The sequence below is a fragment of the Synchiropus splendidus genome, chromosome 18 (genome assembly GCF_027744825.2).
Source record: "Synchiropus splendidus isolate RoL2022-P1 chromosome 18, RoL_Sspl_1.0, whole genome shotgun sequence".
NCBI classification, from domain to species: Eukaryota; Metazoa; Chordata; class Actinopteri; order Syngnathiformes; family Callionymidae; genus Synchiropus; species Synchiropus splendidus.
Window position 1 is genome coordinate 12,111,408 of NC_071351.1, and position 17,053 is coordinate 12,128,460.

General features: G+C 44.7%; 3 protein-coding genes across 9 annotated transcripts; 2 read left to right on the plus strand and 1 right to left on the minus strand.

Moving 5' to 3' along the window:
• Positions 1-1,155: 1,155 nt before the first annotated feature.
• rassf11 (Ras association domain family member 11) lies at positions 1,156-2,713 on the plus strand. Its single transcript, XM_053849952.1, has 2 exons — positions 1,156-1,372; positions 1,435-2,713. The coding sequence occupies exons 1-2, from the start codon at positions 1,156-1,158 to the stop codon at positions 2,640-2,642; spliced, it is 1,425 nt and encodes a 474-aa protein (XP_053705927.1). The 3' UTR covers positions 2,643-2,713.
• Positions 2,714-3,125: 412 nt separating this feature from the next.
• csde1 (cold shock domain containing E1, RNA-binding) lies at positions 3,126-14,500 on the minus strand. Of its 7 annotated transcripts, none has more exons than XM_053849948.1 (21): positions 14,432-14,500; positions 12,086-12,728; positions 9,781-9,957; positions 9,221-9,419; positions 8,839-9,005; positions 8,295-8,381; positions 8,119-8,216; positions 7,960-8,041; positions 7,724-7,852; positions 7,520-7,645; positions 7,217-7,432; positions 6,910-7,050; positions 6,671-6,835; positions 5,926-6,033; positions 5,664-5,842; positions 5,417-5,529; positions 5,214-5,339; positions 4,961-5,139; positions 4,728-4,891; positions 4,518-4,650; positions 3,126-4,455 (listed from the first exon to the last, which is right to left on the minus strand). In XM_053849948.1, the coding sequence occupies exons 3-21, from the start codon at positions 9,925-9,927 to the stop codon at positions 4,408-4,410; spliced, it is 2,607 nt and encodes an 868-aa protein (XP_053705923.1). In that variant the 5' UTR covers positions 9,928-9,957; positions 12,086-12,728; positions 14,432-14,500; the 3' UTR covers positions 3,126-4,407. The 7 variants fall into 7 exon arrangements, with proteins under 7 accessions (XP_053705923.1, XP_053705924.1, XP_053705926.1 ...); XM_053849949.1 differs by lacking the exon at positions 9,781-9,957 and adding an exon at positions 10,765-11,003; XM_053849951.1 differs by lacking the exon at positions 9,781-9,957.
• Positions 14,501-14,851: 351 nt separating this feature from the next.
• Positions 14,852-16,949, plus strand: sike1 (suppressor of IKBKE 1). Its single transcript, XM_053849787.1, has 5 exons — positions 14,852-15,276; positions 15,442-15,547; positions 15,612-15,754; positions 15,818-15,931; positions 16,046-16,949. The coding sequence occupies exons 1-5, from the start codon at positions 15,118-15,120 to the stop codon at positions 16,133-16,135; spliced, it is 612 nt and encodes a 203-aa protein (XP_053705762.1). The 5' UTR covers positions 14,852-15,117; the 3' UTR covers positions 16,136-16,949.
• The last annotated feature ends 104 nt before the right edge of the window (positions 16,950-17,053 follow it).

A 17,053-nucleotide genomic window follows, 5' to 3' on the forward strand; every position in this document is an offset into this window, starting at 1 on the left:
CATATTTATCAAGGGCAGGTCATAAAAATTTTGACTGAAGTCTTGGAGGAATCACTCCCCTTCGGAGAGAACTCACTCAAGAACAAAGTTTGGTGAGTAAAATATAACCCGTTGCTCGCTTAGAACTTATTATGGCGTTCACACAGAGAAGCTATTCAGCATAAAAATAGCAAATAAACATGCTATAAAATTAATAAGTAAGCTGCTGAAGCAGTGTTACTTAAAAAAAAATACTGTGGAAAGGACGAGTAATTTGAGTACACTTGTTAAAGCCCAAAGCTCAAAGGCAAATGAGATCAACAAGCTCAGTCGATTTCAATAAAACAAAATGTGACATCACGTTCTCAAAAATACATTGCATTATGGAGAATTTTAATTGAAATATTTTTTATTTTCTTATTAAAGATTGATTTGACTTTTTACACCATTTTAAATGAGCGCAAATTTTCACATATACAACTTCACAATATAAAAACGTTTAAATCCTGTGTCTTCTTTAAAAAAGAAAGAAAGAAAAGGTGTGCTCAAAACGTGCTGCTCGTCCAACCTGACTCTGAAGTTGGCTATTTTTAGCTTCTGTGATCCTAAATGTCAAAGAGCCACTCGAGGGGCAACCAGTTAAAAAGAAGTTATACAGAATTATTATTTGAAACTTGACCGAGCTTAGAATTTAAATGAACAGATGCACTTCTTCAGGGTGTTTGGTGATAATGTGACAATCTGGAAAGATGAGAGTGTTGCACACATTCGTGGGGATCAGGTTGAGAACCGCAGCAGCAGTTTCAGTCCCTCGTGGCGGATTTTCTTCTTGAAACATTTATTGCGACATGGTTCCTGACAGGATGTTCAGCGGGAACACGGAACACGGATGCAATGTGCGGCCTTGTTGTCGCCCGTGTAAAACACTTTACACTTGGCAGGTGACAAATTCTGAGGAGCTTCTCTGCGTTCGTGGTCAGGAGATGGTGGAGACTGGTCACCTGCTGGGGGACACATGAAGTCCAGTCAGACAGGTTGGCTGAGAAGCAAGATCAGAAAATGTTCTAAAAGGAACTGTAATGTGAAAAGCAAGTCAGTGATGCTGATGATCTGTGTGGTCCAGAGGGGCTCAGGGGGGTGGGATCAAAACTCTCCTCAAGGATTCGATGCCTTCTAATGGCTCGTAATTGTCCTGTTTACACAAGAACCCAGAAGCAGCAGAAGCTCACAGTCCGGCTTTGGCGTGAGAGATCTCTGTCACTTTTAAGACTGGGCGCTTTTCTCAGCAGAATGGAAGTAAAGGTGTATGTGGACGGTGTTCCTCGCGTGGTCAGCGGCCTGACTGAGGAGACCTCGTGTCGAGAAGTGGTCACAGTGCTGGCTCAAGCTTTGGGTGAGTCTCTGGATCAAAGCATGGTACCGTGGAGTGTTTCTCAAACTGAGTCCATCCTCCAGGCCAGCCTGGACGCTACATGCTGCAGGAAAGATTTAAAGACTTCCAGAGATGCATGTCAGCCACTGAATGCGTGGTGGAGACTCTGAAGAAGTACGGGGAGCAGGCGAGAGAGGTGCAGCTGTCATTGCTGCACAGTGGACCGTCCGTTTGGGACGAGATGAGCCGAGCGAACGTCGGCAGACATCAGGCCTTTCCTCCTCTGAGGCGGAAAGAAGCTGGAGCCAGAGTGCGTCGGGGCAGCAGCTCCATCAGTCTGCATCGGCGGAGCTTACCGCCTTTGACCGACTCCAGACCAGAAACATCGCAGGAGCTGAAGAAGCCCAAAAGAAAGTCACTGACGTTTATGGAGGAGGCCTGGGGCTGGCTGGAGAGCCTGGGGAAAACCAGAGTTTACAGCACGGACCCTGAGAAGCAAAGGAAGAGGAGCGAGAGGAAGAACAGAAGCTCTCTGGAAAGCTTCCTTGAAGATCCTTCAGAACAAGTCAGAGGTCAAAAAAACCCCAAGTCGGACCTGGATCTACAAACTTCCTGCTGCATGGGAAGTCAGGCGAGGATGAAAGAGGAGAAACAGCTCATGATCGAAGAGTCACGTCAAGATCTCAGTCGTTCTAACAGTGAGCTGAACAATCTCAGGGATACCATCGTTCATCAGCTGGCTTACATACAGGCTCAGCAGCTCCAGATAGCAAGAGTGGACAAAGATATTTCTCAGCTTGAGAGACGACAAGAGGCAAGAAGATGTGAACAGGAAGCGCAGCAGATGATAGAAGATGAGTTGGAACAGATCAGGTATTGGCAGAACGAGTTGAAGGCAGAAGAGAATTTTGAGCAAGAGCTAAAACATCAATTCTTTGAGTTGAAGTCGAGAGCCGCTCAGTGCAAGGCGCTGCTAGAGGAGTACAGACTACAGATGCACAGCCTCGAGGCTTCCGCAGCTCAAGAGGCTGTTTCTGCAGCTTGTTCTGAGCCAGATAATCCACAAGGATCTGATGAGCATCAGGGCGCAAACATCGACAGGAAGTCGCCGCCCAGGGAGACTTGCACCGTCCCACCCTGCCAGATAAGAGGGCGACGGCCCACCGGCCCCACCGAGCTCAGGGAGTGGTGGAAACGCTGGTCTGAAGCTCAAAGCTCCAGAACAGAGATGAAGAAGAAGGTGATTCACCGAACAGAGCTCACAGTTTATCTAGCAGGCAGCAAGGCCTGAGTCATATCTTTTTGTTTCTCTATATTGTCAAACACGTCTGTATGTGTCTGAAAATAAATAGTTCATGAGCGGTTCAGCTTCTACCCCGAGTGCTGTTTGACAACAGTTGGTGCGGATAATATATCAGCATGTATTTTTAGGTCGCAGCTTCAGAAAACTTACACTTTGACAGGGGTTGTTGAAACGTCAGCGTTCATAGAGAATTTGTTTTTGTCAGGAAAAACCCAAGACATTTTGGGTGGTGGAACTCAGGTGACCAGACATGGTTAGGGTTTCCAAAACAGTGGGTGGTCCTGCAGGGTCATGACACTGAAGCGTTCCTCTGGCAGAGGAATATGCTCAAGGAGTCTGGAGAAAGGTCTCCAGAATGAGGGAGTCCAGGCTCCAGTTCACCCCAGGCACATGCAGCCTGGCCAGAAGCTCTTTTTCCTTCCAGTCTAACAGATAAACACCAGAGCAAAGACCCGCTCAACAACAGTGTCATTTTCATAAAACTTTAATTCAATCGTTTCATCCAAGACCAATAACGAAAGTACATCAGAACCTTTTAATGTAGTTCAACGGAAACCTGGTAATCTTGCAAGTTGAAAGCACTTCTCTCCGGCTGAGAGATCAACATCCAACATGCTGACAGAGCACGGTTGGTATTGTCGGTTTTTAAAATCAAACGTGTACTACTTCGCCATTTCCCCTCTGTGTTGTTAATTTTCTTCTGTCCTATTTGAAATCTGAACTTTTAATAAGGAAAAAAAACTCACACAATACATACAGTATAGTTCAACCCACAGGTTCGGGATGCATATCATGAATTCTACTAGAAAACAAAGCCACCCTTAGATTGTTCTGAGTATTTTGGTGGGCTAAGAATCGAGGACAGATCCTCTGTATCATTTTTTTTTTTAAATCATTGTTCTGTGTGCATCCCCTTCCCACGTATTTTAGGCACCTTAATCTCAATATTCCCATGATTTCAAATCAAAAAAATGTGCAAGGAAAAAAAAATGTATAAAAGAACAGCAGATATAAGATGCTAAAGGAATTCTGCACCTGGGAAAATTGCTTAGGCGAAGCTTGAGGGCACCGAAAAGGTTCCCAAAAGGCTCCAAATTTGTAACTAGTTTGACACCCACATACATCATACACCCTCGAATCATGCTCTCGACTAAGCTCTTCAGTAAAGCATTTAAAACTGCTCAAAAAAAGCGAGCAGGAAGAATCCTCAGTTCAAGCTTGCACAGATGAGAAATATGATCCTCCTTATGGAGGGAACATTGCTTTATGCGTTTAGAGGAAAAGCATACAAAAGCAGAAAACTAACCTGACGGTTCCTATGGGCAGAAAAAGCAGAACAGAAATGGAGGGAAGCAAAGACATGCCGACGTTGACATACACACTCCGACAAACCAGCGCGACAGGTGCAGAATTCCAGACAGGGAGAAAGGTAGAAGACGGATAAGCACACAATCTGATTCAGAGGCACGAGGCCCTCAAGAACAAGTATCCCCTTACACACTTGAATCACTGGTAGGCTACATAAACATACACACACATACACACTCCGAGATGCCACGTTTCCTGCAGCGTGGAACTCAAGTATATGGAAGGCAGGGAACTGTGGAAATGAGCTCCATCGCAGGGACACACAAGTACTGTGTGTTGGCGGCTTTAAATTTGTGTGTACAAGCAAGTGATCGATTCATTTCCCTTATTCCCCACGGTGGTCAAACAGGACAGAAGCCGACCATCACTCCACACTCTGTATTGCTCAGTCGATGACACCGGGCTGGCGGGTCTTGCGCTCCAAACTGAAGCCCTGACAAAGAAGAGCAGCCATGATGAGCGTGGACCGGCCACAGTTCCAACCCGAGTGCTTACCTTAGAACTGTCGGGTCCACGAGGCTGCCTCACGATGACCAGGCGGGGAGCGCTGGCATCATCCAGAGTGATGCTCTTCAGTCTGTTCACCAGACGATCCGGGCGAGGGGTCACCAAAGGCTTCGGCCCCTCACTGGGAGGACAGGAAATCCGGCTCAGCATTGCAGGCGTAACTGAAGTGACACAATGAGAACTAGCAGAATTACTCACCTGATTCGACGAACGTTGCAGGCACTACATTTCCCAATGCGTTGATTGAAGACCACAGAGAACTCCACCTCATCGCCAGCCTGGAGCTCCAGGCCGTCCTGCACCTCCTTCACATGGAAGAATAGCTTCTTGCCCTCACCCACCTCGTATGTGATGAAGCCAAACTGCGAAAGCAAAGTACTGTCAACAATAAGGTCCAACACCATGTGGAGGCCAATGTCTAGTCTCTCTACCTGATCTTTGACGCACTCCACCAAGGCTCTCCGCTGAGGGACCACGTTGCAGGCCATCTTCTGTCCAGTCTGAGGCACGGTGCACACCTGGAATTTGACAAGCTCTCCCTTCTGCAGGCAGTCAGACTTGTTGGCCATCCCCATGATGCCAAAGGGATAAGTCTGGCCTTTACTCGCACCTGCAAGTGAATCACATGAGCTCCAGGAGAAAAAAAACCAAAACAGATTGACAGAGACACTTCAAGAAGCTTACGGTCACCTTCTTCATTCACTTCAATCAGCCCTTGATATTCAGTCTGGGATGGATCAACGCTGCGGATCGGGCGGATGACTTTGCCCGTCATTACCGTCGCACTGATATCTTCACCGACACCATTCACTGAAATGACAAGTGACATTTAAGCACTCTTTAAGCACAAAGGACATCGGTGGCAGAAATGATTCCGACACTCTTACCAGCAGCCACTTTGGTAACTTTCTCTGCACTGACTTTATTCCCCTTCCCCTTTGAGAGAGTGTATTCCACAGTGTCTCCAAGATCCAAATTGTCCACGTCGCCACACAATTCACTGAAAACAATGACAGTCCACAAGTGCATTTAACAATAATAAAAGGGAGTTTTCAAAATGTTATTAACAAGAAGAAGTCCTGAGCTGAGAGAGACTCTCTGGGACGGATTCATTCAAGGCCACCAAAGACCAACCTGTAGTGAAAGAAGATCTCTTGATCATGATTTGCAGTCTCAATGAAGCCAAAGTTGTCCTTTAAAGTGGCGACAAATCCATGCAGCCTCCTGGAGTTGGACGAGTTTCGGTTAAGGACCCGGATGGAGACGGCACTTTGCAGACCGGTTCTCTTCACTTCATTGATGCAGAACTCCACCTGGCGGTCAGATGTCACAGTGCAGGTGAGAGATATGCGGCGCAGCACAACCAACTGTTTCACAGCAGGTTTAAGTTCGTTACCTTGTCTCCAGCCTGTGGGTTATATCCTCCCTCCAAGTCCTTGACATGATACGGCACAGTGAGCTTCACACCACAGTCTTCATATGCAATCACTCCATCCTCGGCTTCCTAAGAGGAGGAAAAGACCTTTCACCATTAGAGCTACATTCATGGACATAATGATCCAACACTGCTGTTTTGCTCTTTTAGTCACTTCAGTATAGCACTCCACGAGTTAGTGACACCTCACATTATTCAGCATCCACGCAAGCAGCATGACGGCATGGTGGCTTCATGAGACCACGATGGGAATCACAGTAAATACCTCGTTAGCAAAGGTTTCATGAGATTTTGATCATTAGGAAAACATCTGATTGACCCCTTAGTATTTGTCGCAAGACTTGTGACGCACCTCAAGATGCCTCATTTTACCTTGTATTAATCTGCATTTTCCCTCACACATGAAGGGTGAGATTAAGTGAAAATAAATGCCATGCTTTCCACTACAACTAATGACATCATGACGCAGAAAGGACTGACCTTTTCTACAACTTTGCCCTTTAAAAAGCAAAGACACCAGTTAGACGCAACACCTGTATGAACATGGAACCATTGCTGGCTTCATGCAGAACTCAGGCATACCTTGTCTTTTTTCTAAAATTGGATGTGCGTGCAGTAGGTGGTGATTTTTAAAAAGGAAAAAAGATATTATATACTACAATAAAATAAAAACATGAGAAGCTGGTGCGGAATTTCAATCTCTCACCTTCTCCTTGCCCTTCGTGGGACTGGCATTTTTGGGGGTCGCAGGTGTAGCCTCCTTTTCCACGACACCATGGAAGCGCTGCTCAGACTGGGTATGGAAGGATACAGTGCCCTTAGGTAGTTTCTTGATTCGCACGGCATGGTTTCTCTGAGCAGAGAGCATATCCTGGCAGAAAAACAACAGTGATATTGTTTTTATCACAGTCGTCCCGTCGTGGCTTCAGTTCAAACAACACCTACAGGCACAACAGTGAACTCCACTTCATCTGAAATGTGCAACTGTGTCTCCTCCAAGACTTCGCTAAAGTGAAAAAACATTCGAGCATCTCTATCCACACACTTGATGAATCCAAATCCATCACGGATAGCAGCAATCACACCCTGGAATGAGATTAAGGGACAGTGTTTCAGTACGTAAGAGGAGCTCACATTTACTCTTCACCATAGAAAAACAATACAATTGTATTTATAACCTATTTTGATCAATACAACGAAGCATTTTCATTTGACAGCAGTTTCCTCAGCACTGTATGAATTGAAATCTCACCATTTCTCGAGTTTCCTTGGTGAAGTTAAAGGAATCTGGGAGGACGTCGATGTTTGTAGCCCTTTCGAGCTTGTCTCTGCGGTCGGTGGAAATGTTGAATTGAATATGATCCCCTTCCAGAAGGGTGACCTTTGACTTGGTGTCCTTTTCGCCAAATGGTAGCTCTTTGTCGGTGTGGCCGATGCGGGCGCTGATGCGACCTGGCAGCGGGTCGTTCTGCAGGAATGTCAAGGAGCGCACCGTGAGCAATTGAATTACTTTGATGGTTGAATGATCGGTTTCCTTCACTGCAAGACAACTTGCCTGGTTTTTAGTAGGAACTTTGGGAATGACTTTGACCACAGTGCCCTCAAACTGTTCGATGCTTATATCTTCAAAAATCACGGTTCCTTGTGGAAGAAGTCTGACTTCTGTAGCTACTTCTTTACCCTAAAAATCATGACAATTTCAAATTGTCATCCAGAGTGAAAGGAGCATCGTAAACATGCAAGGCTTTACCACACATACATTTCGATCTCTGATGGTGAACTCGACATCATCTCCGGCTTGCAGAGCTTCTAGATCACCTTTGAACTCGCTGTAGTGAAAAAAGATCTCCTTCACCACGTCAGCCCTCTCGATAAATCCAAACGCCTCCTGAGATGAAAACAACTCTCCAGATTAGCGGACCAGAAGTGAGGCAGTAACTCACCACAGCTTTTCAGATTCATCTGTACTGATCCTTCTTTCAACAAGTCACTTGCCTTTGTCGCACACACCACCCCCTGGCACCTGGTCTGCTTTTTTTTCACCAGCTGAATATTGCGAGCGCTAACTGCCCCGGTACTGAAACCATAACCAACAGAAACATAAGCGACATCCTGTTTTAAAACAACAATTCTGGCTTTTACTGCAGGACGTACAGCTTGTTGGTGTCCATATAGAAGCACACTTTGTCGCCAGTTTCCAAGTGGATGTTCCCCTCCACATCTTCAGGGGTGTAAGTCAGGTAAAACACTTCCTGTGGACAGATGAGAAAGTTTAATAGGACCATTCATACACACAAAATTTTTATTAACCAAGGACAGTCCATCATTACCCCATTTCTTTCATAGCAAACACTGCCGGAGTACATCTGACCGGGAGCAGATTTTCCATCTAACTGCATAGGAATTGATGAGACAACCTGGGGAAACAAAAACAATCCCAGGAGACGAAGGTCAATGAACCAGCCTTGAATAATAAAAACAGAACACAACATGAACAAATGAGCACCATGCTACAGTAATAAACAAAGAGGATGAATATGACTGCATGCACTCATAAACATCTCGGCATGAGGAGCTCTCAATTTAGTCTGTGGATCCAGTCACATTCACCAGGAGTCCTCACACAAACGCCACTTCATATTCACAAGACAATACCAGACAGTGAAATCTCAACACAGGTCGATGCTCTTCAGTAATATTACACAGCAGGGACAATAAATCATTTGGGGGTCAAGTAAAATGAGGACGACACATCCACACAAGACTGACAGGGGCACATAAAAAGGAGTACTTGGATTCACATCAGGTGCTAGAAAGCTCCACACAAACGTTGACAGACAAGGACAAAACCAAAGTAAAACTGTGTTCCTTAACTGGATGAATATAACCATGCAGCACAGTAAAGGGATAGGCGTGCAGGTCTGGCCCCACCTGGCCCGAGATGCGCTCCTCTGGCAGCAGCTCTGGCTTTATCTTAAGCAGCTTCACTGCTATCGGCTTGCCAGTGCGCCTGTCAGAGGATACCTCAAACTCAACATCATCTGGGGAGACAGAAGGACATAAACACTTGTTAATATCACGTGTATTAGCCCTTAAATGAGTCATTCCAATACACATAAGTGCACATTATTTATCAAGCATTTCTTCCATCTCTAATCCGCACTTTGTGCTGCGGTAGCAAGTAATTCACCCACTGTGGGACAAAGGAAGAGCATCTGATCTATGAATAGGATTGTTATTGAATGCATCCACTCACCTCCGATTTTAAGCTCCTGCAGGTTGCCATTGTATTGGGAGCAGTGGAAGAAGAGGCGGGCCTGTCGTTCAGAGCACTGGATGAACCCATACGAAGTCAGAAGCTTCTCCACCACGCCAGTCTCTCTAATACCGGGCCCACTGCCGTTGGCATATGCTGTGTGCCCATTGTTATGGAGCATTCCTGGGTCGAAACTCATCTGAGGGGAGGTGGGGGGAGACATTTAGTGCAATCCTCGAAGCACAAAACAGGGGTGCACAATCTGTATGGCCAACAAGAAAATCATGCAGTGCAAGTTTTGGGTCAAATGTTAAAGTCAGTCTTCCTCATCACAGATGGAGGAAAACTGACTGGAGTCCACTGCAAAGCCCTGCTTTATTTGAAACATGCCAGATTAATTTAAAATTCAGTGATCACAAAATAATGGCAGGAGGTTAATAGTGTGATAAAACACCTCATCAGAAACCACACGTTGATTTAAAAAAAACAAACATGCGGTTACGGTAGCCCAGAACCGTTCCGAGTGTTAAGCCAGACCAGCAACAAACATCTCCCCTTACTGATCTCTGGTACAAGGGGGTCCGCTTGTACTTTTTACTCGCTGGATGGGGGTGACATGAGACCGAGGAGGAGCGCGGGATTTGCACGGGAGCAGTGGAGGTAGAAGTGGAGCGGGCCACGGGAGGTTCGGACGAGCCCCTTTCCATGTCTGATATGGGGGTTACTGCTTGAGTATGCTGTTGGGAGGATGTAGGACCTTAAACAACAAAGTCACCAACTGACCACCAGAATGAAACAAGTGCTGAGCTCTAGCTCTTATGGAACAAATGTCAGCTGGCTGAAAAAAAACAAACAAAAAAACAACAACACACCAGCTGCAGAGCAGATCGAACATATTTCTCACAGGATCACTGCAGCAACAGGGGACCACCTTTCCCACTGCAGTTGCGGAAGGAACCAACCACCTGACCATAATCATAATTCACAATTGGAAAAGTCATCACAGTTGACAAGCATATATTGTTCTGTCTCGGTGCCTGTGTTTTTTCAGTCAGTCATTAAAAGGTTGGGCACATTGGCCTCCTCCTGACACAAGTAGCTCCACAATGAGGAATAAGAAGAGGCCATGAAATGAGGCCAGTAAACTAAATAAAACGAAGAGCTCTAAAGCAGTTTGCAATGAGAAATGGGTTATGACTGAGGGGTTCCCAGAGCAGCCTCCTCTTGTAGGAAAATAGAAAAGGGAAAAAAAAAAATCATGAACATCCAATTTGTCCATATGATTCAAAAGGTCAACTCCTCATCATGAAAACTGTATTAATTTTAGTTGCCCGAGTCTGAGACAGGTAGAGATTTCAGCCCAAAAAAAGCCAATTTGACCTCCCTTCAAGGAATACTGAGGCAGAGGCTAGTCTCGGGAGCCCAGAGGGGGTGACAGGTTAGGCTGTTTACAATATAGAAATGCAGGGAGAGATGGGTGGAGAGGTTTCTGATGGGGTTGGTGGTGGGGCACTTATAAAGAGATGCGGTAAGGTAGAACTTACGGATCGAGCGTACGGTGACAGGCTGAGTCCGACTGGGGAGGTGCTGCTCAGGTCAGCGCTAACAAATGCGGTGGGTGGCGACGCCGGCAAGGTAAACTCAACAAAGCCTTTCCAGGGGCTCCCCATATTTTCCCATAAACTTGAGCACAACTTGTCAGAGCACTTGCTGATATTTTTGCTTGATTGTTACGTACTATTTTTTTGTTAAAGTAACCACTCAATGACACACCTCTGGATGTCTGTAGGGTGAAGAGAGGAACAAAGTGGGTGAGGCAGAAAGACCAGCCAGTGTGCCTAATGTCACAATACGATATATAAATCCAACAAAAAAAGGGTGTGGATTAATGGAGACAAAAACATTGAAGATGCACATTAAAATATATATTTTTAAAAAGGGACAGATGCGTTGCAATGAGTTGGGATTATTTTAAGTTGTGTCATAGGCATCGAAATATTTCTCCGGGTCGAGTTATTTTCGTAAAGAAACTCAGACATCCTTTCAGCTTCTTCTACGGCAGCCAAGTTTAGAACCACCCAATGTTTAGAGCCAACTGCATCAGCCATCAAACATGCAACCAGCCCCTGTCCTGGGCCAGAAATAGAACACGAAACCAGTGGGGCAACATCCACAAAAGGACCAAAAACCGCATAGATGCCCATTAAAAACACCAAGCATGGGCTTCCACTTAAAACAGTAACATTTATAATCGCACCCTGAAAGTAGAATGATTTGGCAAGCGGCCACAAATTCAAATGAATGGTCCCACACTGGAACACAGAACCCAACAAGTGGTGCAAGACATATTATAGAAGGCATATAAATCACCAGTTTGCAAGGACAATAATCCAAGTCAGTTTATATAAAATCCCTTCAAAATTTACCAATATGACCCTGTCAGCATTCGTCACACTCCAACTAGCCTCAATTTTTAATCAAATCCACAATGAAAAATGTGTATTATGCATGTATAATACCACCCCAAGTCATGTTTAAATTGCTCCAAATTACTTCAATAACATACTTCAGAGTCATTAGTGGAAACGTCACGATTACTCACTGAACACAAATCCATCACAATGATCATATTTGAAGACCTCAAGTGTGGAAGACAGGGTTGCTTGTTGTGTCCTACTCAATTATTTATAACAAATCATTGCTTCATTTGGTGAAATGTCAGACAGTCAGGAAAAAAAAAGTCTAACATACAGGTGAAAGGGGGTGAAGCATGGGGAACAAAATGAAGGAAATAAATGGTGAATAGAAATTCTAGGAAAGAACATGAGTACTCAGAAAAAGAAAAATCATTTCATGATGACCCACCTTGAAATGTCTTGTATCTTGAACTTCACGATGACTACGCAGTTCCTACAGATCTCTTCACACACAGTTGAACGGACACGCACACGTTACAGATTTCTGGCACAAGTATCAGATGGTTGCATAAAGCAGAAAAAAGCAGGGGGAGAAATCTAATAGAAAAAAGGCCAAAGCAGGTGCAATAACACCGCTTTAAAAAAAAACTTTTGGGAGCAAGGAAGAACGGTGAGATGGGGATCTATGTGAGTGGAGAAAAAAAAAAAAAACAACTAGACAGCAGCCCACTCCACACCCCGGTGGTGAATCCGTGGTGTGGTAATGATGAGGAGGGCTAGGAGCAGCGTTGGGACATGTGCTTTGTCAAAGCTGTTGAGTAGGCACAAACTTCTGGTTTCAGATCTGTTGTTGGCTTCTATTATATGCTCAAGCACAGGAAATGTCGTCTTCTGTGCGTCTTCTTTGGTCGTCACAGGATTTGGTTACTTCTTTTGTTTTAGACTTTTGAAGTGATCCTTTGTATTTCCTATGAGTCTTCAAATTTTGCAACTCTGCTTGATTTTGGATAGTTTCTCTTCAGTTTCTTTGTCGTGATCTGAACTTGAAGCAGTTGCGGATGGTAAAAAATTCAGTTCCGTGTCACTTCATACTGTGAGTGAGGGAATAAAGCACAAGAGAAAACTGGGATTAGTATGTGACAACAAATACAAATAGAAATCAAGATTTCTAAAAATGAATTCTAAAGCTCACCAATAGAATTCATTTCAACACTCCAACCACAGACATTACACTACTCCATCTCTGACCTCGGCCCACATGACACAACAGGTCCAAAGCTCCAGATATACAGGGTGAACATAGCTTCTGATTGGGTCACGATATTTATGGCATCATTTCTCAACACCACAGTCAGATGATCGAATAGGTGAGAGAATTTTTCAGCATTCACAGACGTGTCATACACAAGCAATTTGAATGGAATTTAAAAACCAATTCTGTCAAGTAAAATCTCAAAGGCATAGCAGCAGAAGAGATGGTTGCTGACCTAAATACTTTAAAAAACAAGTGTGGGAGTGCCACACTGGAGACACATGATATGTAAGCTGCCATTACTATGTCGCAATAACAGCCAATGCAAACGCTTCCAGGAATGATGAGCAATACCATCACGAGTCCAAGTATTCATCATGGAAGTACACACGCATAGCTTTAAAAAAAAGGGACAGCATTTGTTATTTACAATACTGACATTATTTATTAAAAGACTGACAATTCTTAAGTGGGTCAAAGGTGACTGAGCAGAGGGACCCGTCCAAAACACCCCCTCCCGTCTCTTTGTTATAACTTGTGTGACGCAGACGAAAATATATCTCCCACTTTTTAAAACAGACTCGACATGATTGTTCAACTTTACACCATCGCTCTTTTTTTAACAGCTTATGGAACAGAGGATCGTCATTGTTTTGCCTCTCCGCCGCTGCGTCTCCTGGCCGGAGCCCAAACAACAAGCTCCCCGACTGGTGTCGGCATGTGACTTCAGCTGGAGCTGTGGCCTGATCCGACACGCAGAAGCACGCAAACACCCTGGAAGCACCATGCTATCCTGCTAAGAAGCTAATTTTAAGGCCACTGGAGGGGGGGCCCTAAGGAAGAACTCAACGCGACGGCAATCGATCGGGGAAAAAAAAAAGAATATTGGGTACATTGGGACCAGTCTGACAATAAAATCTTTTTACGAGAAATGAAACCACACTTAAAACAAGTTTTCATTTCACATTTTGCTACTGTGTAACAGCGATCGCCGTCCAGACTAATCCCGTTCGGTAGAAATATTTAAGAAATGTGCGGTGGCAAACATAAGTACACCGCGCTCAACACAGGGGAGTGAGATCCAATGTCATAAAAGCTTTTACAAATCGTTTGTATGAGCGGTCACTTAACGGTCCGCAGCAGTTTCCCGTCTGCACTGTAACCGCTGACTACAGTAGTGACACGAGGACGGGACAACAAAGACGCCGACAGACGCTAGCGCACGATAATGTTAATTTCATGCTCCCGACCACTCTTGAACTAACCGCAGACTGTTACATTAGCCATTCAGCAGCCACTGCATTCATATTTTGGGTATTTGGGGCAGTCTTTGTTCATACCGGTGACAGCACAGCAAGGCCGTCCTCGGAGCTCAGGAGCTAAAGCGGCTAGCGGACAAGGCCCGCGCAGTTACCATGACGAAGCACTCGTTATACGGCTCCGTTACAAGATTCGAGCGCCACAGACAGATTTCACAGGGCGGCCGTTTTAAAGCGTTCAAATGAGGAAAGGTCATGACATGTAATTTCGATAGAAACTCACCCCAACAGCTTTCAGCACTGTCACCAGCGCCGCTAGAAGCAGCACGGCACATTACGTTGTGACGAGAGTATCGCGATATTTGTGAACGAGAACGCAATGACGACTCCCCTCCGCTACTCCCTCTCGCGAAGAGGCCTCGGTCTATGATGCGGAAATTCATTCAGCAATAAATAGCGCTTTAATAATAAACCCCATTGTGCTTTTATTGATATTGTAATTGACGCCTATATCTGGGATTGTTCGCTCGGCAGATAATTAAAAGGGTCTTTTTAAAAAGTGGTGGGTATTGGAAATGCATAAATTGACTCCTTCCATTTGATCATAAGAATAAACAGAGTTTCGGCATTGGGTAGAAAAACAGACGAACTTCCCTTCCTTCCCTTTAGGGGGCAGTAGTAGTGCGACCCGCATCAATATACATAAGGCAGAAGAAGTCTGAATCCACATGTGTGACGTCATCGCTGTGCTTCACACGGAAACCCATTTGACAACAAGTACGCTTTTCTTGTAAACAGTCGAGTCTAAGCTATATTTTAGAGCGCCTTTTTATTCTACTTCATATTGGCCGGACTTAAATCGAATACTACTGTTGCTGCGACTGCATCGATCGGCAAACTTCAGCGTTCTACCGGCTGATAGACGGAGACAGAGCAGTTTGTTTACAACCAAACACCAGCTTCCAGTCGATGGCCTGCACTTTAGAGAAAGTACTGGGCGATGCTCGAACCCTTCTAGAGAGGCTGAAGGAGCACGACACCGCTGCCGAGGGGCTGATCGAGCAATCCGGGGCCCTGAGCCAAAGGGTTCAAGGGATGAGGGAGGTGGGCAATGCCCTCCCGGACAAGGTGGGTAAAGCCTCCGGTGCCCTGGCAAGACTCATTGCGCCAGAATAAACTGTTGACAGCAAGTTGTAGTAGTCAGTTTAACATTAATAAATAACATGAGTTATTTAAAAAACATTGTTTTGCATGTATTCAATTGTATTTATTAAGACTGGTTTCTCCCTTCAGCATACAGAAGAGATTTCAGAGGTGCACGAGTTGAGCAAGTACAAGCCCCATGTACTTCTGTCCCAAGAAAACACTCAAATCAAAGACCTACAACAGGAAAATAAAGGTACAAAGATTCGTTTTTTTTCTCCTGGGTTTTATTTTCATGTGCGATTCTTATGTTTCTGCAGAGCTGTGGGTGTCTCTTGAGGAGCACCAGTACGCCTTAGAACTCATCATGGGGCGGTATCGAAAGCAAATGCTTCAGCTGATGATGGCAAAGAAAGAGTTGGACACCAAACCTGTTTTGAGTCTGCATGAAGACCATGCCAAAGTACAGTGACTTCTCAGATGTTTTATAGCTTCTTAGATGCATCAATGTGATCATATTTTCCAGGAAATGCAGAACCAAGTGGAACGGATATGTGAAATGGGTCAGGTGATGAGAAGAGCCGTGCAGGTGGATGATCAGCACTACTGCTCTGTACGAGAGCGCCTTGCCCAACTGGAGGTGAGAAGCAGAGTCTGTGATATTGTGAATTGAAACGAAATACGACACCCATAGTTCAGTTCATGGAATTGATGGCTGCTTAGGAGTGGTGTTATCATGTCTTTTGCATTTTAGATCGAGAACAAGGAGCTGCGAGACCTCCTGGCCATCAGCAAGAGCACTGTGAAGACTGAGGAACCAGAGAAGCCTGCAACCCAAGATTAAACCCGGCAACTAGATTCAGATAATGATAACAGAATCTCCACCAGGAGTTGTGGCTTTTTAAAGCAAATCGTGTGACAAAGTACATCGCAATAATTTGTTGTTGATCCAAGCCTGAATTCAATCTGGATGGACGTGGTTGTCTGCGTGTGTGTGTGTGTGTGTGTGTGTGTGTGTGTTCCCTTTTCTGTATGTCAGGTCGAAGGTGTGATGTTGTTGGATTGTATGTTCGGGCAAAGGCAGCAAATAAGTATTGTTTTTGGCCACGGATTCAGTACCATAGACACATTCTCTACCTCTTTGGTGCCCCTTTGCACACACTTGAACGTGTACATCCACTGTCTTTCTTTGACCATACTTGAAAACATGCATGTAGCCAATTTGTCATCAGATTTGTGTTTCATCGAAAAGTCACATTGCCAAATCAGTCTTGCAGTAGTGTCCTCACAATTCTCTTTTTCTGAGGTGTGTCTGAGAATCACATGAATATTTTGTTGTTCTGTTAAACCCATTATATTTCAATGTTGATCAGTTGTTCGGTATTTGAATTGCGACACCAGTGCAGCAGTGAAGGCGATTGAGTCCTTAATCACGCATTCATTTTCAAACTCCAAGAGTCCTCCAAGAGTTCAATGTGATGGACATTGTATGGCATCTTTGGGGAAAGATTGCAGTATAAAATCATAGTTTCTGTCTCAGGAATTACATGTTACGATGGAAAATGTTGAGTATTACACAAAGGTGTGCTCATATTGTATCAAAAAAAGAATTTTCCGTCAAAGGTCTGGGAATAAATTTGAAGTAAAAAAAAATGAAATTGGTGAAGCACTTTTTTTTTTTTTTTTTACCACCGGGTGGCGCCGTCACTGCACACCACATGCTGCATTCAGGCGAGTTCACGATACATTTTAGTCTACATCT